The 26,032-nt window shown below is 42.0% G+C and overlaps 1 protein-coding gene across 1 annotated transcript; it reads right to left on the reverse strand.

Annotated features, from left to right (window-relative positions):
* Positions 1-763: 763 nt before the first annotated feature.
* LOC310941406 (actin nucleation-promoting factor WASL-like) lies at positions 764-19,483 on the reverse strand. The gene is made up of 12 exons (XM_083906576.1): positions 19,229-19,483; positions 12,032-12,166; positions 11,799-11,885; positions 11,182-11,278; positions 10,053-10,076; positions 6,911-7,094; positions 6,267-6,309; positions 5,201-5,354; positions 4,995-5,012; positions 3,752-4,287; positions 3,551-3,659; positions 764-2,416 (listed from the first exon to the last, which is right to left on the reverse strand). Exons 1-12 carry the CDS (start codon positions 19,331-19,333, stop codon positions 2,355-2,357), a joined length of 1,554 nt encoding a protein of 517 aa, XP_083762702.1. The 5' UTR covers positions 19,334-19,483; the 3' UTR covers positions 764-2,354.
* Positions 19,484-26,032: the final 6,549 nt, after the last annotated feature.

Here is a 26,032-nt window from a genome sequence, read left to right on the forward strand (position 1 = left end):
CTGAAAATTTAATCCAAATCCGTCTGCGACCTTTCGAGTTATGCTACCAAAAGACAGACAGACAAACGGCGAAAACATATACCTCATGGCGGAGATCGACAAACAAACAAAAAAAAAAAAATATACACATAAATCTTAACTTAAAGGTTTTGGAAAATTCTGCAAATCGGTATAGGGACCCAAATAAATCGCCCCGCGACCCCTGTTTGGGTCCCAACCCAGCCTTTGGACACTACACAATGAGTCACAAGCCTTACAACACATGACAAGGTTGTTAGTCTCTCTCTCGAGTTGCTAACAGTGCTTTTGTTTTCTTCCTTACTCACCCACTTTTCTTTTCTTCCCTGAATCCTGACTCATGTGTGACAATCCTCTGCTCAGCTGCTGCCGCCAGATTCTGTCGTCTACGGCAGGGGGCGAGGCCCATTTTCAGTCATTCCTATGCACACACACACACATGCAGATGCTACAGCTTAATTTACAGGATTCAGTCACAGCAATAACCACACTAAGGATGTATTGAAGGGTTTCTTAATCCTGATCCTGTGGACTCCACCATGTTTTAGACGTTTCCCCCGCTCCAACACACCTGATTCAAATCAGCTCGTTAGTCAGCTCAACAGAAGCCTGATAACGACCCATTTATTTGAATCAGCTGCGTCTATTTTTTTTTTACAGAAGTCGAACGAACAACGCCACAATAAAAAGAAGAACAGATACCAAAGTATGTAAATGTCAACCTTTTATTGGAGTGTACAATGTAATGAGTTTGTCAAGGCGCCGGCATCCATAACACCTTATTAACCAAGTTACCTAAAGATGGCCCAACACGGTGTTCCTTTTTCCTGCTTGAAAAAGAATATATTTGACAAAAGGGTCAGTTCTTACATCAAACTAGTGGCAACTTGTCTTTCAGAGACAACAGAAAATGTAAAACCAACATTTCTTTCTTTCTTGTCAATTATAAAACTATATAAAAACAAAGAAACAAAAAAAAAAGAGTTTCAGCACACAATCCTGTCTCTTATTTCCCGTTCTGGTTACCTCTCACACTGAATGTGTGTGTGTGTTCTTTCAGGTTCCAGCAGATTTTTTTTTTTTTTCAATTTATAAGCAATAATGGTCGCTTTTGTTTTCTTTAAAGAGAAAATGCAGGTTAGTTATTGAAGTGCAGAGTCTTTACATAAGGAACTGCTAAAAAACAAATAATATTTTAACTTTTAATTCTGACTGGATGACTTTATTTATGTCATTTTAAAGAGTTAACACGTGTAGGGATTAACTGTGCACTACGTAACGCACCATAATGCACTCGTCGGATAATGCCATGACTTGGGAGAACACCATGTTTGAGCCGTAACCACATAACAACCCGGTTATAAGCTACGTCAAGATTTACACGATGTATAATAACCTGATTCCCAATAAGCAGGACGTTTATTAACGCGCTGCTCGCTACTGTTAAAAAAAACAACACACAAACAAACCTGACAGAATTTGCTGTAGTGTGACAATAACAAAAGAGAGAAAAATAACAGATCAACTAAAATTCAAATAGATAGCCGGCCAACAACGTGTTTCCTGTATGTAGTGTGGCATGTTTAACGGTTTAACATGTTCATAACGATGACACGGACCTGGAACCATTCGGCGAGTTTTCCACTTTCAATCTGTGCAAAAATAGAACTCTCAGATTTACAGTTGACAGAATGAAGCTAAAGAGTTTCCTTTTCCTCTGTTATAAGAAAATATGAGTGCTAAACTAGGATCATTTTTTGAATACGTAAAAATAAACTACAGAGCAACAGGGTATGAAAATAGTTCATTTTCTCCTTTCTTCCCGTGATGAAGGCGTGATTTTTTTTTTCCCCACCTGCATTTTAAAGCCCCTCTCTCAAATAATGACCAAGAGAAAATATAAAAAAACACATGAATTCATTTTCTAAGACTGAAGAGATGTTGATATGTGCGATGAGAGGCTGAACCGACAGATGGAGGTGATTAACATCAAAGCGCAGGGGACGTGGGAGGAAGAGAGGGCGATGCAAAGAGATGGAGAGGAGAAAAAAAAAGAAAAGCTGGACAAAGATAAAAATGACAGATGAGACGGAGAAATGACACCAACGAGAACACAGACAGAGAGACAGATATGAAAGTGACAAACGTTTACAGATTAAATGAGGTATTGCACAGATTAATAAAAAAAAAAGAAAAAAAAAGCATAAAGGCAACAAAAATATACAGCAAATTGATAGAAACATTTACATTTAGAACATTAACGATTTCTCTTTTAGTGTCGTAATCATCCAGGAGTTAGGACAGGGCAGGAAAATAAAAAGAAACAAACAAAATCACTAGTCTTCCCATTCATCATCGTCCTCAAAGTCCTCGTCATCTTCGTCGTCGTCGTCCTCGTCTGTGGAAGAAAAGAAACAACATTGGAGTTAAGTCAACTTCAGGTCATCGACCTTCTTGTTTCTGTAAGAACTAAAAGGAAGAGAACCTTCTTTTTTTTGTCTGAGGCTTAAAAATAGAAAAATCACAAGGACGTTTGAGACTGAGGAGGAAGTGATGAAAGTCTGATTTGGTATTTTGGAAAGTGTCATCTGACGCACACTTGTAACGAGACAAAGGTCTGGTTTTTACTTATTCTTTTCCCCATTTTTGTCAAAATTTGACAAGTCATTCGAAAGGTCGTCCAAAATTATACAAAAAGTCGTATGTCGTCCAAAATTTGGCAACAAAAAAGTAAAAAAAAAATGTCCTGAATTTAAGACATTTTAGGGCCTTAATTTTAGATAACGTCTGCGTAACGGCTACGTGAAGGCTGGAGTGGATACGCAGCACTTCTATTCCAGGCGGATGCTGCATACATTTAGTAGAACTCAGGAGCAGGAGAGGAAGTAGGAAAACAAAACATTGTATTTCACTTAAATACACCACAGGAAGAATCAGCGGGCTTCAGTTTCTTCGGTGTGAGAGAAAAAGAGGAGTAAATCTGTCTAAACTGTGCAGATCCGTTCTGCAGACAGTGTATTTCGGGGCAGTTACAACAAAGTTCAAAAATGTATTTCCTCAGCTGCATCCGACTGTGCTGCTTATTCGAAAGGGATTGATTCAATTGTGATGTCTCTGCAGGTGGAAACATGCTCTCCGTTTGTTTTGTTTTGAGTTTCTGATGACATCTAGTGGACGGGACAAGAACTGCGAATGTAGAATGGGACGAATGTGAAAAAGAGATTTAAAAATCTCGTCATTCGTCCTGCGCACTATGAGAGTCCGGGTCAGGACCCACAGATGGGTCACAGGAGATTATGGTGTGAGATTATTACCTGAGAATAATCTGAAAATGAATAGTATTATTTATCTCTTGGAAGTAACAGTCTTAGGTTATAGAGAATGGACAAGGTAAGTTTTCTCACATTCTATATGTTAATATAAATATGTTTTTTATCAGTTACTGGAAAAAGATATTGGTTAATCTAATTAATCCAGAAAAAGCCGATTTTAGATGTTGTATACTGTGCTAGTTTTGTGTTTTTGTACGTACCTGAAGAGTGAATAGCCTTGCTTCTTTTCTGCATCACCTCCATCAGGGCCCCTACAATGCCTGCTGAGGGGGCCGCGCTGGTAGGAGCTGAGTCGTTACTGTCCTCTCTCTGCAAACAAACAAACAAACAAAAACGGCTCCATCAGCCACAATTACTGAAGCAGATCCACAACTAACGATGTGTGACGAATGAAAACTGACCGCTTTAAGTTGGATTCCTTGCCGGATTTGGCCCAGAAGTGCATCTCTGCCGCCACCACTGCTGGACACTGGCCTCTCTTTGTGGTCCACCTTCTTCAGCTGTGTGCCCTCTCTGATCTGACTCAGGAGCGCAGACTTGCCTACGCCACCGCCTCCGCCGTCGCCTCCGTTGGCGTCCGTGAACATCGGAGGAGCAGGAGGTGGAGGGCCAGGGGGCGGCGGAGGAGGTGGAGGAGGCGGCGCGCCGCCACCGGACATGGGAGGAGGAGGCGGCGGGGGAGGCGCCGCGGGGATGGAGGCGTGAGCCGGCGGAGGCGGGGGCGGGAGGGAGCCTCTGCTTGGAGGAGGCGGAGGTGGTGGAGCGGACATGCCCGGCCGAGACGGAGGCGGAGGGGGGTGCGAGGAGACCGGAGCTCGGGAGGGAGGAGGCGGCGGCGGGGCGCCACGCCCGCGTGCAGGGGGAGGCGGTGGTGGTGCAGAACTGTGGTGGGGGGGTGGCGGAGGAGGGCCACCTCTAGATGGAGGAGGTGGAGGGGCTGAAAAACAAAATGGGCTAATATTTAAAAGTTTGAACAGGAATACAGGAGAAGGAGAAGAACCCTGAGATCAGACTTCCTTTTTATATTCATATATAATTTACTTCTGTGTCCAAAAATGCTCGTCAGTTCCTCAACTCTTGCATGTATCAAGCCATGCGGTTACATAATTAAGCCACAGGGGGGCAGCCTTCTCCTGTGTAATGTTAATCTGCCAGGGAAACAAAATAAATCCCTCAACTCCTACTTTAACAACAAAAGTGACACTTTAATGAGCTGAAACACATTCAAACTGGTTGCTACGGTTATTGTGTGTACATAATATAATAAGTATTTTGGTTCCAGAGTCCTCTGGAAAAAAAAGGTGTCAGTTCACATGCAAAGTGTTTAAACCACGAGAAGAGTTTTATAGGTGTGGTTCAGCCACTTAAGAGAGGAGTTGCACAGCAGATCAGAACAGGGAACAGATGCATGACCATCGCTTCATAATTCGTCCCAAAACTGAAGCAGTGTGGCAGAGAGACGCTGCATTTATGAGAGTCAGGTCATTTAAAAAAAATAAAAATAAAAGCACATCCAACTCAATTTAAAGTTCAAAATGTGAGCGACTGCAAAGTCTCACAAAACTATTATTTCATTTCTAGGTCAAACTCGACATGCACAGTCAGTCATGAGCTGTCGTAGCAGATCATGCATAGAAAACCTACCGCACCACCGGGGTGGACCTGCAGATAAAAACCATCGCACCAGTTAGCGTGACAATCAACCTGTTTAAACACATGCACTCATGACGTTTATAACAACACATTTTATTCATCGTGGAACTAAAATGCTCCAGGATGAAGACCTTTATTGATGTAGAGTAGAGAGGGAGTAGAATTGACACAGTATATAAATCCACATTTCTCCTCACCTTGTCTCCGCAGCTCGTTTTTCACAGCTTCTACACCTCCCTTCTTCTCGATGAAGTCGTAGATGACCTTTGAGGTCTCCTTGTCCTTCAGCTCAGCCTCGGAGATGCCACACATGTCGAAGAGGTGTTTGAGCTCGGGGTCCAAGTTGTTCAACTGCAGGGTAAATTAATCATTAAAGTGATAATGAAGCTTTCAAGTACAAAGACACACAGACGCTGTAATAATACTGCAATATGAATTATATGTAGGGCCCGAACACGAAAGCCAGGGGACAAATAATCGTTTTCCTTCAGATTATTATTAATTATTATTCATTTTAATGTGTTAGTTCTTTAAAATTAAACAGGAAAAAACAAACACAAACTTCAGTTTGAGGAAATGTAGAATTTGAGCTACGATGATGCCACCTAGTGGCACAAGTAAGCATCTTGGCTCTCTGGAAAAAGACATATTTTCTTTGACCTGTATTTGAACACGTTAGAACAGATCCAGCCATTCCAGTGCGAGAAGTTGAGAGATTAACCTTTATCTTCGCTGTGCAGTGGTGCATAAAAGAACATTATGCAAAAATTGTGTTCGATTATCTCTTTAAAGGCTGGACCCGTGAATGCACTCGTTCAGTGATTCAGTCATTTTGCACCTGGGGGATTTGAGAGGTGAGAAATCATTGTTCCGCTGACCTTGCCCTTGCAGGCGTTAGCTTATCATGTGAATTATGTTTTCATTCATGAACAGAGTTAAGTCCTCTGACCTGTGTGAGCTCAAACTCTCCAGCATCCACCATAAATTGCTGATGATGCTTCTTTGGAACAACTCCACGGATTATACAGATCTCCTTGTGTAACGCTCATGACGACTTGAATGACCGTGCAGCTTGGCTTAATATTTTATAGCCGCGACTAAATTTGAAAAATCTGTCTAGAGGAGAAGGAAGTGGGTTGTCTGACAAACAGAAAAGCTCAGGGGTTTTTAGGTTTTAGAATAAAAAACATCACAACATACAGAGACGTGTCGACTCGCACGCAAAACAAAGTGCTGATGTTAGATTATGGGAATTCTGCTTACATCAAAGCCTGTGTTTGGATCCCATCCCACGTGTCCAATGTGCCTGTGAGGGGGGGGGGAAAAGAAGCAAAAACAAAGAGTGGATGTGAGATCACGTCAGGTTAAAAAAGTAGAACATGCGTTTGCGTCCAGTGAGAAACACACACACAAAAAACCCCACGTAAGCTGCTGCTGACATCGTTCCTGAAAGCACATCGTGGATTTGTCTACATTATTAATCTTTCACATATTCTATAGGATTAACCCGTGAGGAAGAACTGCCGTGGATTAATTCCTTGTACAGATTCAGTCGTGCTTTAAAACGGACAAGATGTAGATCTCATGTAGACGCCGCGTTAATTACGAATGGCATAAAAACACGTGTCGTGCATCTCCTCTGACCACAGGAGATTGGATCTGGCTTCCCTGCGCCTTTATTCAAATATGAACTGGGAACAAAATCCAGATTTTATCCGGCCGATAAAAAGTAGAGAATCAAAGCATGTCATATGGAACACGTTTAGCAACATTCATTCTTTCCTGGTAACATTGATAAAATACGACTGCCAATATCAGATGTTTGAAAGAAATCAAAAAGGGAGAGTAAGGGATTTGTTGAACAGGATTTTTTCAAAACACAACCACACTCGCTCCCGTCGACTCACTGGAAGTTGCTTGGCGTGCCGATGTCGGCCTTCGTCAACCGTTTCTTCTTCCCTTTGACCTTCTTCTCCCTCTTGGGAAAGGACGAGTGCACGATGTTGTTCACCTGAGAGTTGTTGTGAAAGCGATGAATGCTGTTGATCTCCGGGTTCTTGATGTCGACCGTGGCCATGGGCAATGTGGGGCCTGCGGAAAGGTGGTTAAATTAAGAGTTTATAACAACAAGCTAACAAGTAACAAGTCATAAAACATAGAAAAAACTATACTGGTTTTTAAATAAGAAACAAGTGTGTACATTCAGTTATAGAACCAATTAGTTATTGGCGATTACAGACTGTTTGGCTCAACTTGAACTGGGACTTTTATATTGGATTTAATGGTGTGAAAAAGTGGCCGAGTCTATGTGGGATTATCTCATTACTGCCACTCGGCGGTATTGACTGAACGAAATTATAAACAAAACACTGGCAAATATCTCTGGGACATGAAGGATTGCAAACGAGTTGAGAAACTCGTTCCGTCAGTTCGGTAACCCAATATATACTTAACAAAGACAATTATTCTGTCGCCGTCTCTTAACCTCATTAAAGTTCTGTTTTTACAGGTGTTTTCGAAACATTCATGCAAAACTATCAGCTCTGTAAACAGAATTGAACCCTTTCGCACCAGGGCCTGGCATGAACGGCTGAAAAACAACCAAAGTAACAACACAAATGCCTCAGTTTCGTGTCGCAAAACACTTCAATGATTGCCTTTTTCAAGAAATTGTGACTACAACCACACACAATTAGCACATGCAGCCAAATAACATGTCCATATGTATAAATACCAGTCCAAGTTTGTACACAACCCATTATTTCCTCACAAAAAAGGAAGTGAGATTTTTCCGCGTAGCTTTGTCGCAAATCCCGACGCCGCCTCAGCCGTCGCACCTACCTTTGACTCTCTGACTACAGGGGCTTTGGGGAGTTTTGCTGGGCAAAGGCGAGGCTGACCGACTGCGCCTCCTTCTCACCCTGTCCCAAATACACCTGCCCTCCTCTCTCGCGCCGACGCCGAGGAGCATTTTGTCCATCAAGTCGCGAGTTTGCTCTTGGGCGCAATTCGAAAGGCGAGCGCTTTGCTCGGAGAGCGACGGGTACAACTCGTCCTGAGGGAGAATGAGGCAGTGCAGGGAAGTCAGGCAGCTGCCTGAACTTACACCTCCAACCGCTGCTGCTGCTCCACCACCACCTCCTCCTCCTCTGCCCTCACAATTAAGATCCTCAGAGGGAGCAGACAGAAAGGTGGTGCAGAACATCATTGTTGCCGACAGCTGGGCATAAGCAATGTGATGATCTCAGTTTGACCACTGAGCGTGTCCAAGGTCTCATCCAAGAGAAGTGTGCAGAAAGTCCTGCAGCTTCACAGAAGGAAAAATGTCCTCTGAAACAAACCGAGTCCATAAATGTTAAATCCAGTGCCCAAAAAATGAGACGTTCTCGCCAAAAAACCCCTACATGAGGAAAACAAGCCAAAATATGATGGACGTGGTGCAACACTCAGCAGCTACTGAATTAACATCTCGGGACATCTGGTGTAGTTGAAACACACACTGTCTGAGCTGCGAAGGGCAGACGTCCAGCACTGCCATCTGAGGAGAAAAGAGTCGGCCAACACTCTGCCAGCCAAACAGCCCGAGCTTCACTCTTCCTCTTACATTCCTTCCATTACTTTCTCTGTCGCCTGTTCTCCCGGTCTCCGTTTCGCTGCTGTATCGGAGCGTCTCTGAGTTCTGAATATTTTATATCTTCCCCTGCAATCATTTTCTATCCCCCTGGCTCTCCATCTCAGCATGTTGCACGATTAGATTATCATGATCGAACTGGCTCGCCCCAATCACTTCTCCACCCAGCTCCACTATTATCCCCTCCCACATAAAAAAGGATCTAATCCCAGCAAGTTGTCCTGGCTTTAGCACTGGGTTTTTTTTTTTTATATTACGTAACCATGACAATCTACCCATGCCATAATCCCACGATAATCTCAGTGGTTCCTGAAACATGATGAAACTGCGGGGTGAAATGAAGGGTGAGAACGGCAAAGTGACAGAAAGACAGAGTGAGAGAAAAGAGGGAAATTAAAATGGATTAAATGAGGAGCAGAGGGGGGGAACGGGTACAAATGACGAGATGGGGGTGAGGTGAAAGGGCAGAAAGAGCGGAACAGAAGAGAAGAGGACGGCTAAGAATAGAGTTGATGACAGTATATGACGCAGTAATGGAAACGTGACAGACCAAGACACAGAGAAGATATACCCGTGAGACCACGAGGATGATTTCCTCTGGAATTTAACAAAATTCACAGAGCAAGATGGACTTGTAGAGAAACTGAAACCACGCACGACTAATGCAGGATACAATCTGGTATCACAACACCTGTGAATGTGTCATGTAGTAACCATAACTAGTGGGCCTAACCCTAACCATCCATGAGTTTACCTTAAAATACAATCATTTTCTCCCCATAATGCGACTGTGTAAACAGATTTAGGCCCCCACAATGAGTGGAATAGACAAGCACACCCGATTTCTTTGCAAAACTGGCTCATCTGCTGCTCCCGTCTTCCTGTAACTGGACTGCATCATCTTGTGCCATTATGTCAAGAAAAGAAAAATGCATTCCAGCTCTTCAACCGACTGAGTGACAGAGTGAGGGGCCGTGAAGACTCCACTGCAGGGCACACGTGATATATGATGTAGAGAGTATGCTACGAAACAAATGGATTTGTAGATAAAGTATACTGTATGAAACTTGCTCGTGTCCACAGTTGATTGATTGCGGTGCCTTTTCTGGACTGCTCCTCCATTTCATTTGTGTCATTTGCTTTTACTTAGTCTAAAAAGATATAGTTTATTCACTACTTAATCATAAACTGTTGGTTTGATGGATGCCAGGCTACAAGTTGTGCTTAGTTTCTACAATAAGAGGCAGAAAATACAGTCTTGAATCGTTGCCATATACCAAAAATCTGAATGATCCTTTAACTCCACCCGTCAGACATACCAAAACAATGACACAGATATTTCTCCGTATCATGTCAAACTCGGCCTCCTCCTCTGTTCACATCTGAAGTTAATGTGAGGGAAATATTGTCAAACGTACCATTTGGAGGGTCGCGTCTCTTCTCTGTAAACACACAGACAAAAAATGAACCGTTACAAACCCGCACTCGGGTCGTGAGTTAGGTTAGTGAGGAGAGAATGTGCGCGAGAGCACAGACGCAGAGAGCAAGCAAAAGAGTTCGGTTAATGCATTCATGTGACGCGATTACGACAAAACGACGACGGTCTGAGAAAAGAAGCCTCGTAGAGAAGATGTGACCCAACGCGGGAGGACTGAAGAGGAAAAGATGAAAGAGAACGATCCACGTGAAAAAGGTCAGGAAATGATCCGTAGGAGGAGGAAGAAGGAAGACGGACGCTCGTGATCGAGCAGGCGATGATGCAAGTTAAGGAAAGAGTGGCGAGAAGTGAGTGTTTTGCATATTATTACGCATTTTCAACAGATTACGGTTGAACCCAAACATTCACAGCTCATTTCCTTAGATGGACAGATAAGATAGAAGGCGAAACAGGAAACAGTTTTGTTGTGTCAAAATCTCAACGCTGGTGGGAAAAACAATAGATTTGTTATACTTAAAATCATCTATTAGTGCTACAAAGTGCTTTAATATAGGAAAAAAACAAAATACATGCTAAATCTCTAAGCATGTGCACAAAAGAGTGCAATCATTATCATATCTAAAGCTTATGCATTGGTTTAAATGATTCTGAATAGTGACTGTATGGGTTGTCATTAGAGGTAAGAATTCAGCTGAGGGAGAGTTTGCAAAGTGGCAGGAGGAAGAGTGAGTAGTAAAAATGAAATCAGTACCAGGCAAATTAAAAAAAACGTAACATAAGCCCTTATCAGTGCATCATACTTTGGTTTAGCATCAATTAAAATACATTTTCTCTATGTATTGAAACTCCAATCTCTTTTGCCCAGTCCTGTGTGGAAGAGGAATGTAAAAGTGACAGGTTTAGACCTTTATTTAATCTTGTGCTTAAACCAGACTATTTCAAGCCAAAAACAAACCTCGTACGCCACCCCAGTGACATCACGTTATGGCTTGAAAAGGTCGACTGAAACACAAGATTATTATCGAACCAAACAAGTCATTTTTACTTCGTCGTATTAAGACGGCGGGTTGGTTTGAGGATTAGCTCAGCGGCAAGACTAAGATCGGTACCGGTTTTCCTCTGCCTTCTTCCCACGAGCTCTGACAAATGGCCGTGGAAGCGCTTCGTCTCCTCCTCGCTGGCAAAGTTCAGACCCACTTGGCATGTCTGTAAATGCACAATAACAGAAAAAAAAACTGACACATGCATACATTGGTAAAGTCTGGTTGTTTATTGACATCGACAACTGCCCAAAACAAGCTATTTCGGTTGCATTGTTTGAATTGACAAACCTCATTTCCAAACAATCCAGGCTTTATCAGCAGCACCGTCACATACCTCATGGTCTGCTGAGACTGAGGCACTGGGCGCTCTAGCTAAGATGTTTGCTCAACAAATAAAAGGGGGGGGGTCCCTATGTCATCAGTGACTGAATTGTCATGTTTCGTTGAGCATTGTTTTGCCAACAAAAGAAAATGTTTTACTTTGGTTGAGAATCTAGAACTTAATTTGTTGAAAGAACATAGGCCCTTTGTTTCCAGACAGCGTTGCTCAAAGGAATGGAGGCACTCAAATGAGCAAATAATGCTGAGGCTTATATACGATAAGATACAGATAAATAACTCATTTTAACAGATGTAGTAAATAAAGATGAGAAATGTGAAAAGTCACACGGTAAGCAACTCACGTCTCCAGCAAATGTGATGAAGTAGGGTTTGGGGACGTAGGTGCTGAAGTTATTGTACAGCTCCTGCTCAAATGTCATCTTACCATCCTGAAGAAAGACAGAAATGTGAAATGTGAAATACAAGCTTATGACGAATGTGTGGTTCACCACAGCTGTTCAAATCTGTGGGTCATTGGACTCAACAGTATGAACGATCAAAGTTCTGATCCGCCGTCTGCCGTGTATTCACCTACCCTGACGTCGAGGACTCTGATGAAATACGACCGCTGCGGGTTGTCTTTGACCAGACAGGCCACCCCACAGCATCTCTTGTTCCAACTGGAGTTCCTATCAGATGTGAAAACCTGGACCACTGCTGAAGACAATGTCTGGGGAGAGCCAAGAGAGAAAATAAGAGTCACACTCATCCTGCATTAAGGACAGTACAAACACAGTGTTTTTCCACAGCCAAATAATTTAATCTCACAAGGGATATATAACATGCACGCCAGAAGGAGGAGAACAAAATACACAGAAACAGATAAACAAATATAGCCAAATTGCTCGGGATAAAACTTAAGCTAATAAACTGGTTCCAAAGTACAGTTGGCTGGAGGTAATTAAGCTTTCAAGGTTTCCGTGCCTCCTCAGTCCTCCAACATACACAGAAATGTGATGGAGAGGAGATACAATACAAAAAAATAATTTTTTAAAAACCTAACCAAACCTAAATTCATAGGCTTTATAATTCCCCCATCAATTATTTCCCCCTGCTTGATGGCCATATAAAATTATAATGAATACAGAAATGTGGAAATAGAAAGGACACATCCTCTGCACTAGACCCAAAGCAGTGAGAGCTAATGCAACGGCTGCTTTGAAATTATAGTATGTCGTGTTTGACTCAGTTGACAGGAAGTAGGCAATTAAACATTGTCCTGGAAGTCAGCAGAGACAAACAGCCCTCTACTATGGCTGTAACCATTTCAGCAACTAAATATGACGACCCCTACCAATATTTTAGCACATACCCTCCCTGTATATCACTTTATCACTGACATGAAGTGAGTCTGAGTGTAAACATTAGGGCTCAAACGATTCAGCCAATGAATTGGCTCCGATTTAACATTTAAAACCATATCGGTATTGATGGAACCCTGGCTCTGATGGTGCCCGATGGGCCTCCACCTGTCACATGGTGACTCACCGCTCTGCATGGAAGCTCCGCAGTCTTGGCTAGCAGCAGGCCTGGCACAAATTATGGAACATATTGGCTATATTTGAAGGCTAATTGTACTGAAAATGTGTAATATACACACACACAACATGATTTTCTACTGATGAGAGCTTGTGAGAGTAATGCAAAGTCCACAGACTGTTGAGTTTGAAGGAGCAGCTATGAGGTGCATTCAGTGACCCAAATAAATTCAAATTCTTCTGCAAACACACATAACCAAATGCTTGCTGCCGTCACCTTGTGGAAACACATGCAATACTAATTAGTTAGACATGTGGTCACTGGAGAAGTATGGAAATACACTTATTTTTGTTATTGCAAGTTTTTTTGGAATATCATGACGCCAACGGATATTTTTTCTCATCTTTTATGGGGTTTTTTCCTATGTCAATCGGGTTAGCAGCAGGTTAACAGTTGACTCACCAGCTATTGGCTCTTTCCTGCTTCAAATGTGCAATAATCTATCCCCGTTTAAAAAAAAAATCCACTATTGGTCAACATACACACTAATCACACACTTGCCCCGCAGCAAGCACAGGGACACATCTATGATCACAGGAGCAGATCAGGCTCCCGCTGGTTTTACAGGTTGCTCCAAAGGTTTCCTCACACCGAGGGGGCCGAGCTTCACAGTCATTACCACAAACATACAAACAGCAAAAGGGCAAATACCTGGTGACTTTTTATGTCTTTATCAACACTGTTGTTCTGCTTTCTTTGCCTGGGGGGCAACAGAGGTCAGCTGAAATTGTTAAAACATTTAAAAGGACTTTCCTGTTCCTGGTTATAAAAGGTCATACTGGCAGCAACCAGTATTTGGTGTACGACTGGATGATGCACACAAATGGTACTGGTCTAAAGGTTGGCGTTGGACCAAAGTTCCGTACAATATCTAGTTCCTGGAGCACGTGAATCAACCGCTTTGTAAGTAGGTATAAACTAGAAGGACAAGACCCGAATGTCGTCATGTTAAAGAGTGTAAGCGAGCGGTTAATCTAAATCCGATCAAAAATTTAATGACTTGTTCTTTGGGTCATGGCCTACACTTCCACTTAATTTAATTCATCATCTCAGTGGTTTAAGCTTGCTGAGAGACAGCCTCACGTATGAGAGCCTAACTGGTGGAGGAAATAAAACATCTGCAGATAAAACAGACCACTGACTTGTGTCCAGGTTCTTAAAACAATCTCCCCTAGGCTAATACAGCAGGCTAAATGCTGAAAAATGCAGAAAAACAACGACAAACAAGAGGGAGTTAAAGAATTTATGATTTGGCCGACTTGAAAAGAAACTTCAAATGGAAGGTTTTTTTTTATTCTGCAGTTTATGGGCAAAGTAATGACGCTCTTAAACCCTTCATCTGCACCATTATTCTTAAAATACTCAGGATACAAGCAAATCTTCCATTGAAATGATCTCACTAGAGTGAAGAAAGTGTGCTTTTTCTTCAATTCTATGCGCAGCACTGCTCATTATGTAAGTTAATTTTCAGCTCAACTGGTTGCACAGCCTCGGGGGATGCAGCTAAATGGATCGCCGTAGCCAAGCTTGCATCTCCACGTTAAATGGAGGAGCACGTTATGGGTCTATGTGAGATGACGGAAGCATGCGAGCACTTGTACAGAAGGCGTCACACCATAATGATGAAGTATGTACGTCAGTTCTCATGGTAGCTCTTTAAAATTTTGGATTTACATCAAAAATATGAGTATCAAAAGGATAATATTAATTTCTCTGCATAGGCAGGTGTAACAGCACTGAGGCCCCGGGGTTTCATCTGCTCCTGAAGCGCTGATCACAGGGTCAAAGGCTGCAGGAAGTAGAGTCTATGGCATCATCAAATCCACTGAAAATGCTTACTTACACACTCTCTCTAATTGTAGTGAGGATGCAATCACTTGTTCAGGAAATACACAAGAATATAAGACAGTGTTCTTTCTTTTAAGGAAATCAGTGATATAAGGAAGTGATATTTAAGCAGGTATATGGTTACCTTAACACAAAAGGTAAGTTGCTAATTGTTTGGAAGAACCTACAGTTTACGTAGGAGCCATAACCTCCAGCAAAACAGCAACAACTTAAACAAAAGTATGCTACCAATAGAGGGAATAGAAATACAGTGTTAGCCCTATATCCTTGTTGAAATATGAATGTCACTCATCATTGATCAACCATTTTGTCAAGCTGTTCCATCCTAGCACAAAAAAAAAAATCATTACATGTCTTCACATGATCTCCTGGAGAGGAAGCAAGTAAAAGTGGGCAGGAACACAATGCTGGATAACTGGCTGACACAGAGAAAGCTGAGCAGGAAAAAAAATAGGGAGAAAATGTGGTGGTGGTGGAAGAAAAGAGAGAAGGGATGTACAAGCACAACAGGGCTGAAGGAAAATGAGAACTATGAATGACAGGTGGGGGGTGGCAGATTGTACAAAATGAGCCAAGGTGAGACTTCAAGTACAGCGGAAGCACAAATCACCAGAGGAGGCCGACCACGGGACTTCCTGTAGAACAGGACTGCTGATCAGGCAGTCTACACACACACACACACACACACACACACACACACACACACACACACACACACACACACACACACACACACACACACACACACACACACACACACACACACACACACACACACACACACACACACACACACACACACACACACACACACACACACACACACACACACACACACACACACACACACACACACACACACACACACACACACACACACACACACACACACACACACACACACACACACACACACACACACACACACACACACACACACACACACACACACACACACACACACACACACACACACACACACACACACACACACACACACACACACACACACACACACACACACACACACACACACACACACACACACACACACACACACACACACACACACACACACACACACACACACACACACACACACACACACACACACACACACACACACACACACACACACACACACACACACACACACACACACACACACACACACACACACACACACACACACACACACACACACACACACACACACACACACACACACACACACACACACACACACACACACACACACACACACACACACACACACACACACACACACACACACACACACACAGAACTGGATCTCTTCCACCTTCTGCCCAGTCCGTCACTGTTGCTGTTGCTGATGGTGAAAACAGTGTAAGGAATACCAATGACGTGAAACCAATGAGCAAAGGCCACACTGTGCATACACCTGTGTGAACCTCGCATTTTTAAACACGTGTTGAATGTTGGGTGACATATGCGAGTACGTGGTAATGACCTAAAATCTGTATTAAGTTAATGCATCTGCAAAAAGACAACCGAGAGCTTTGCATCCAAGAAGGCAGAGCAAATAAATGACAAAGGTGACTCCATGATTCATAATGAGTACATTACATAAACAATCCACTCAGTAAGCCACTGAATCACTGATGGGCATTCTAATTAGACTGGTCAGGGAGACACACAATGTCCACCTCTTCCAATTTTCTCCTCCCTCCGTCACCCCTCCCTCTATCGCTCTCTCCCTCTCACAAACACACACATTAACTGTCTCCTAAACTCACTCTGCATGCAAAGATGCGTAAAGCGTAGGACTGCGAAGAATGTTCCAGTTTCCTCGTCTCTTGTCACATGTCGGAGTGACACAATCGCCCGAATACCAGAGAAGCGGCGTCAGAGGATTTTTAAAAAAACAGGTTACAGAGATGTAGGTGTCAAAAAAGGGGAGGCAGGGAGGCATCGAACCACATGACTACACGCAGGCCTGACATGCTGTGTCATGGGACAGGAAATGAGTATTTGCAAAAACACGCATGGACATACAGGTACCTCACAACAATCAATCACACCACCTACAAGGCACCATTAAAAGGAACACTATGATCACAATGGGGAAGTAGCAGGACAGCAGGAAATGTGAACTTTCCAACAAAACAAAAAAGGGGAGCCAATTATTTGCACAGATTTGTCCGTGCACAGACCTACAGTGTCACCGTCGAAAACACAACACAGCTTTAAACTTTAAACCCCCTTCTATCTATGTAGTTAAGGTAATCAGTAACAAGGTGAGGGTGTGGCGTTCTTCAACGCAACTGATATTACCGTGTGATATTTGCAAGACAAGAGGGCAAGGACATGTATCAGGCAAACATCGGAGGGAAAAGTGACCTCATTTCAAAATGAGACGTGAAAGTGAAGCATGAATGGGACCGCTTTTATGCCATGTCTGCAACATCCCTTATACACGAACACCTTACACTTTGCAAGCGTGTTGCTGATTTAAAAGGTGGTCATAGTGCACACAACATAGAATTCATAACATAAGACAAAGTGTAATAACCTGTCTGTCTGCTGGCTGTAAAATACTCAAAACATGAGATGGCAGGCACTCATGAACATCATTATATTAAATCTACAAACATTAATTAGATGCTAATAATAAATTAAAATACTGTCATTTCTTTCTGAAATGATTCATGAATATTTGATGTTGCCAGCCAGAGGGTAAAGGAGCAGTTTTCTCTACAGTTCCACTATAGACTACCAAAATGAGGACACATGATGAATTAGCTGAATGCTAAAGGTGTTATGTAACATCAGACTATAATGGGACAATACTGTGTCATGATGCCGTGCTGCACTGATCTCCACTGTAGTCTCACTGGTACAGCAGACAGCTCCACATCGAACCGTGCGACTGGCAGGTCCTGCACGGGGAAGACGTTCGGCTAGTCAACGCCGTCCTCGGCCAAGTCTGCTCGGCACATTCTTTTCAGTGGATGCACTTCCCGATAACAACCAAGGTTTTTAGGGTTATGTAATGCCAGTGCAAAAGAAAAAAAAACATCATCATTGTCCAGCCCTGCTTCGTGCTGATGGATTTAACAGCCCCTACTAGCAATAGCATGCTGTGGACTTACTTAGGTTAGGCTAGGTCAGACCTCCAGACCTCCATGGGAGATCACAAAGTCCTCCTGATTTTAAGGGTGTAGTAGTACATATGTAAACTATAGAGGACTCTGCATTTAATAACTTTAAGAGGGGAGAAACATGACATAAGAGTGATAAGGTTTATTTATTTTTTTTAAAGTGTACAGCCTGCAAGAAATTATTATGAGAAGAAGAAGTGTGCAGACATGAACACCTGCAGCATTCACAAAAACAGCTAAATTACCTGGTCACATACGTACAAAGTACTGTATACATCTGGCACCCTTAAAGAAAGACTGGGAACTAATAGTGATGCACAATATATTAAAAAGACATGCATAATCACCACGATTAGTGTCAGATATTCCTCCTGCTGGATTTGTTTGGTGAAGTTCTTAAAAATCTGGATGTTTTATTATTATATTTTTGCATTTTATTATAGGCACATAACACCCATTTTTCTACCTCAATCCCCCCTAAACGTCAACTAGTAGAGATAAGAGAATCAGATTTGGCAATTACAATGAGGGACATTGGGAGTTATGCGTTGGGGGGCATAAAGATGGATCATTTTTATCAATAAAACCATTTTTGTTGGTATGAAAAAAATTACATGTATTTTTGAGAGTGACTGCAAGTGTTATTACCTGCCTGGTTTTATGCTAGCAATCAACACAGAGCAGAAATGCATTGACAACTTAGATATTTACACATGCTAGCATAACTTTTACCATGTTTTCGTACTTTTACGCAGCTCTTTTCGGGAACCACAGCGGTGTGGGTGACTGTCAGGAATGTCAGCACTTCCTTAGTGATTTCAGGTGTGTCAGGCTGTGAGTTAAAGGCGTGCCAGTGGAGCAGGGCCTTGGGGCAGGAGTGAAACTTTTGCTGTTACCCAAAAATGTCACTGTCCCAATTTACGGGACGTTCCGAACGTTCGGCACAGCTAATTTGCTCGAACCCCAGACAGAACCTCCCTGGTCGCCGTCGCTGTCAAAACAACCTCGACCTCTTTTACTGTCACAACTTAATATTGAGGAAAAACAGTATCATTAGCTCAGGAAAAATCACAACAGAAGGCTCGCAAACACAAAGCGACAACTGACTCCTAGCTAGCTTGGCTTTTTCTGACAGGAAACACAGCGGCGTATTTGCTGCCAACCAAAAAACATACAACAGTTTGAGAGGGTGAAAAACTTACCATGCATTTCCTGCCAAGGTGGTTGAAGATACATTCGTTTTCCTGCGGTGTCAGTAGTAGCGACCCGACATTTGCTGGCCGCCTTTGCGGCGGATGTCCACTCATTATTGGTCAATTAATAAAGAATGCACCGACTCTTAACTCGTTATGCTGGAGCCGAAATGATACATAAACAATCCCTCGATCATCCGTGGCCTTCTTACGACCCCCGCTCACACCGGTATGGTTTTATCCCCGGGTGAGTCCGCAAAGACTCGGGTGTCAAAGGGAAAAGCTATAGCGTGTGGGACCCGTGCGACGTCCCGCTCCTCTTTAAACTAAGCCCAGTTCAGCAGCGACTGAACGGAGACATAAAACGCTAAAAACTTTCCTGGGAAGTCCGACCGCTAAAGAGCTCAGAGCCAGTTCCATCCAACATGGCAGTGTCAGGGCGAGACCATTTTCTCTAGGAACGGGGGGACGCGTTCCCGCAACTTCTGAACACACAGTTACTAAGAGAGAATCTTGACACGATATACGTTCAGATTATTTAATACATGTAAGTCACACGTGGAGATGCATTTTAGACGAAGTGAAGTGAATTAATTCTGCTTTGTAACATTCCAGTTACATGGACAGCCTCCAAAGAGATGGTTCGGTCCTTTCCGCCCGTGGCTTTTATGACAGGAATGTGTGCGAGTGCAGAATGGGAGGAGATAAGAAATAAAGGTGCAAGTTGCCAAATTCATGCACTTCTGCTCCCTGAGTGAGGAATTATTGAGCTGAAAATTAATGCAAAACTAAGACTACACTTAAATTAGCATATTAACAGGTTGCTTATAATGGAAGCACATTCATTTCAATACAAATGTGGTCATTGCAATGCAAATTTGCATGTTTTTTTTGTTCCACTTCCAACATATGTCACATTATATTCTTGCAAAGTGACACCAAGACTGCTCCAGTTATTATATATCACCTCAGGGGTAAAGGATTCATGTCTGACCATGATTTGCAACCATTATGTGTCACATGAACCCCTAGTCTTTCAAAAAAAAGCACCATTATTGTTGTTATTATATGACAGTGTGCAGCTATTTCCAGCCACAGACGTTACACATTTATTATTTTACTCTTTACAATGAATACAACTCAATAATTATGAAACATGCATATTTAGACACTAGTGTAAGTAGCCCCAAACATGCATGGAACAACTCTATATATTTTAATAATGTGCCCAAGGTGTGTTTGCAATACTGTGACATGCTCAGTCAGGCTCATAAATGGGTGTTGTTTGCAGGTGAGCAGTCTTTAACAAGGGATACAAAGACGTTTGTTGTAAATACTCATCGGAACAGAAGTAATGTCACCGTTTGTACTTATTTTAGACTTTTTGAAATACATTCCTTCACAGGCTGAAACAGGTTCATCCCATCACAAACATTCAACAACACACGGTAAAGTATATTCCTCCACCGTAAAGTAAGTATTGTCCTTTTTTTTTGTAGCCGATTTGCATAATGAGGAGTTTAAGATGAAATAATCTCTCGCATGACTCGAATTACAAAGTCAGTTTGACTCTGATATTCAATTTTTAAACATATTAACTGTTAGATCCATGTCAGATCGTTGCATCCTGTACATTTACATCATTGTAGATTCTATCAACTGCCAAATAAAGTCCCCTTGTGACACGTTTATTATGCATGAGTGTGTTTACATGCACATGTGAGCATGTGATCACTTATTTTTGCAGGTGTGTGTGTGTGTGCGCGTGCATTTCCTTAAACGTAGGAAATAAGGTCACTATATTTTCAGAATAAAGAAAACCCAATACATCAGGCACTAATGTTGGAATAAAGGACACAATACTGCACTCATACAGATAAAAACATCACCACAAACAATTTTAGTAATCCTATAAAATTTTAAGCACAAGGTCAAAAACGTCCTGCACATCGTCTTCTCTACACTCACTTCCATGCACTTCCACCTAGTTCCCTACCATGCGGCCTGCTGTTCTGCAGCAGAGTCTGGTGGAACTTGAAAAACCCGACCGACAGGCAACCTTGTGAAACGTCGCCCTGCTCCACCTTCAGCCTTTAGTTTAATTAGATGCATTAATATAAATGACTCATCCTACATAACAAAAGGGGCTTTTATTTTGTTGATACTGTACAGTGGAATGGGAGAACATGGAATTTGGGGTCGTGGATGAGAGAGAAAACGGGTGTTTTATTATTGATATTGATGGTTTCCTTCATGATGAATCTCAATCTTCCCCTGTTTTATTGTGAATAAAACAGTTATGCTCAGTTCCCCTTTTGTTTCATGAAAATGGTTTTTAAACTTCTTCTTTCCTTGTGTGTTTGGTGCTTTCAAGTCTGGCGCATAAAACCACATTTTTTAAATGGTTGTCAACAATGTAAGGGAGTCCCACGCATCCACTCAAGGATACAGATGCCCCATTCACAGAAATTGAGCGCTTAGTCACGCAATAAGGAGATAAATGGGTACTGTTTCTTGTGTATGACACCTCAGCGACTCGCCTAATGCTGACTGCAATATTTGACATTGTGTGTTTATCTGTTTGTGATGTTTTGGTTTGCATATAACGAGCGAGGAACACCCTTATGGGTGTTTATGGTGCAATTGGTTTTGAGATGTTATTTGCACAAGCTTGAGGGGTCGCTCCCTTCGAGACGTTCACTTGACCCACTTTCCCCACCACAACAAAAGAGAATCGAGGTTACAAGAGGAGGAGGGAAGAGGACAACATGAATATTATATTTTGGATTCTGGAGGAGGAGGAGGAGGAGGAGGAGGAGGAGGAGGAGGACATCCCCCCACAGGCCTCTGTGTGAATATTTAATAAAGCTGGACCTTCTGAATCTACCCAGCATGCTCCTCAGGGAGGATTTTGGACAAATAAGGGCAAGGGGACACGTAAACAGAGATGTATTTGAACAGGGAAGGATTGTGTTGTGGTGTATGCTTATATAAGATAAATAAACATAATTTTATTTGTTTAAGTTTTCATTTTACTTTCTCCAATTGTTTTATTTTATTTTAATATTATTTTTATTATATTCTTTTTTTATAATTATTTTACATAATTGAAAACTTCAAAATAAAGTATTAAAAATATATATAAACATGATCCCTTTGTGAAAATTGTTACTTATACAATATTATATATTTTTTTATACCATATCATTAAATCATTTACCTCTAAAATAGTGTATAGGCAAAATAGAGGTTCAGCATTCACATATTTTAATTTCCCAATGCTATGAAATGGAGAAAATCAGAAATCCATGCAAATTAATATGAGAGATATTTCACAGTTTTAGTCAGAAACATTATTTAAATTATAAATAGATCAATGGTAGATTAAAAAAAACAAAAACAAAAAAAACAACTTTTACAGGCATATACATATGATAGATGATTTGCATGCTCCAGGACAATTTTCTGTATCAGTACAGCAAAAGCCACAAGGTGGCAGCATTCAACTACACTGCATGTATAGCTGTTGCTGCAGGCTGCACCAAGCACATTTGTATAATGTTTCAAATTACACTTACCCGACATGTGTGCGTACTAAAACACACAATACCCACTCACTCACTGCCCACGTATTATGAATGAAGAGTCACTGCCCATCTGTTGTTAAGAGGTTGACAGACTTAGGATGTGGTGTTGCAGCGTCATTGTTTGGGAAAGACAGACAATGCATCTCATGTATCTGCACATTTATAGACACAGACTCAGAGTCTGATGGTTAAAGTCTCCCCTGGCTTCTTAAGAATGTCTGAATTAATTAAATAGTGAGTTTTTAATATCAAACCTTGGATTTAAGTGGGTATTTTAAAGTACTGAGACAAGAAATACTACAAAATGTGTATAATCTAATCTAATCCGACTTAATTAAGGCTTTGCAGCTGTTACAACTCCAATTATGTAAATGTAAATGACAAAAACGCAGTTTATTGTGAGGTAACCAGATCATAAAACAAACAAAACATACACAACAATTAACTGGCTCACTGACCCATGAGGAAGCAGAAGGAAGTAGTAAATTTGTAGTAGCTTTATAATTTTTAGGTCTTTAGATAAGACCTAATGACGCTTATACAAAGGAAATACACAACACATCATGTAGCAGGGTCAGAGGTCACTGCCCCACTGTTCACACTGTAGGCCACTAACCTGTGAAATCACCACCATTTGGTATTATGGCCATACACATGTACAGTAAACACATGCAGGGTCAACACACGTCTCCAGACACTGTTTTTGCAGCATTTGGAGGAGAAAATGCTTTTATTTGTTCTACTTTAGTCTCTAAAATAACGTCTCTCATTCTCTGTGCAATGCTGTTATCATAGAGACAAGAAGTGCCCTCACTCCTCTCTTCCCACGTGGGTGTCAGACGCTGCTGTCTCCTAAATGTAGGAGGAAGAGCGGAAGGAATTGCGGTTACCCGACATCGGAACAAGAAATTTGAGGCCATGACCATTGACCCTGCAGCCACATTTGAGGTAGACCTTTATTTAACGGTGCATTATGTAATAAATCTAAAGCAACTGGCCATAAAATCCTCCTAATATGTCGCAGAGACTCAGGAATAATGTTCATATAACAAACTGAACTCACCAACAACAACAGTACAGACAAAATATTTGCATTCAAAAAAAATATTTTGCAGAGTGCAAATCATGTTTATGTTTTGAAATCATGTTTTGGCATGTGGCGCCACCTACCGCCGTCTGCCAATCATTGCAGTCAGTAGAGTCTCCGCTGCCGAGCAACCACGGGTTGCCAGTTACGTCAGAAAACGAAACCTAAAAGACCTCTGTATTTTGAATTTGAATGTAGTAACCGTTTTTGGCCACATTCTTACATATGGCGCCTTTAACCAGGTTGAGATCAAAATATCTCTTTTGCAAGGGAGACCTGGGGCTCCCATATAATATCTGGCATCTGGTCAAAGTAAGCTGAGATAAACAGCCGATCACTTTATTTGCTGCATTCATGTTTGATTTTAAACTGCCTCCAGGACGACCCCAGGCCTAGCTGTGATAGACTGAGAGGAATGGCGCCCTCTGTGGGACAGAAACTGGGGCAATAAGAGAATCTACCAGAATTTATCTGTGGCCCATGTATTGAAGACAAACGTCTCCCTGACACTGCAGCAGGCCACGGAAAAAGCCAAACAGCAGTTCCAGGTCAGGATGAAGACACGCCGAAACTACAGATTTAGTTCCCCCCGCAACTGATGCTGAATATTGATGAAGTGCTCCTCCTTCTGTAGCTGGCAGCCAGAGGTTTGATGTCAGGGATGTTGGCAGTGGGCAGAGATATGAGACCTAACTGTTCCCCAGCTGCTACAACTACGGCTGGACGGAGCCACACTACACAGGCCGCTGCTCCAAGGAGGCGAGGAGGCAGAATGATGAGCTACTGTGGGAGTCCAGCACTGCCCTCTACCCCGCTGTATATCTGCAGGTTGGTTATTTAAACCATTTTATCTCCAGATCTCTACCATCTCACGCTGATTTATTTTCTATCGCTTTCTGTTTCCTTGCCATGTTTTTCAGGTCTCTTTGGCAGACAACCCGCGAGCTGCTCTGATGGTGAGAAATCGTGTCCCGGGAAGCTCTGAGAGTGTCCACACTGCCAAGACGGAGGTGGCTCGGCGCCTGTGTTTGTTTACACGCGACCTGTCTTTGTTGATCAAAACAGACGCTTCCTCAGCCAGGTAAATAAGAGTCACGGGAAAAGCTGATTTACATTTTTTGGTAACACTTTAGATTGGGGAACACATATTCACTAGGTGCTCACTAACATGCATATGGGTAGCATACTAGCCCTTTAGTAGTAAATATTAAGCACGTATTAACACCTTATGTTAGAAAAATCTTAATTCATACACTCTTAGAAATAAAAGTGCTAATTAGAACCATATAAGGTTCTTCGGCTTGTCCTCATAGGAAAACCCTTTTTGGTTCCAGGTGGAACCTTTAAGGGTTCTCTGGATCAAAATGGTTCTTACTGGAACCATTAGTGTTACCAAGAACCCTTGAAAAACAAATGGTTCCAGGTAGAACCTCCGCCCTTGTAGAAGAACACTTTGGGAACCCTTATTTCTAAGAATGTAGAGGTAGAATTAGGTTAGGTTAATACGTGCTTAAAGGTGCCATATGTAAGAATGTGGCCAAAAACGGTTATTACATTCAAATTCAAAATAACGAGGTCTTTTAGGTTTCGTTTTTCTGACGTAACTGGCAGCCCGTGGTTGCTCGGCAGCTGAGACTCTACTGACTGCAATGATTGGTAGACGGCGGTAGGTGGCGCCACGTGCCGAAACATGATTTCAAAACATAAACATGACTTGCAGTCTGCAAAAGATTTATTTTTTTGGCTGTACTGTTGTTGTTGGTGAGTTCAGTTTGTTATATGAACATTATTCCTGAGTCTATGTGACATAAGGGTTTATGGCCAGTTACTTTAGATTTATTACATAATGCACCTTTAATGATTACGAATAAAGGGCTCGTATGCTACTTACACTACCATTCAAAAGTTTGAGGTCACTCAGAAATGTCCTTTTTTTCAATGAATATAACATTAAATGAATCAGAAATACACTCTATACATTGTTAATGTGGTAAATGACTATTCTAGCTGCAGACGTCTGGTTCTTAATGGAATATGTACATAGGTGTATAGAGGCCCATTTCCAACAACCACTTAATGTTAGATTCATTGAAAAGAAAAAGTGCTTTTCCATCAAAAATAAGGACATTTCTAAGTGAC

This window comes from Microchirus variegatus (genome assembly GCF_963457635.1).
Source record: "Microchirus variegatus genome assembly, chromosome: 20".
NCBI classification, from domain to species: domain Eukaryota; kingdom Metazoa; phylum Chordata; class Actinopteri; order Pleuronectiformes; family Soleidae; genus Microchirus; species Microchirus variegatus.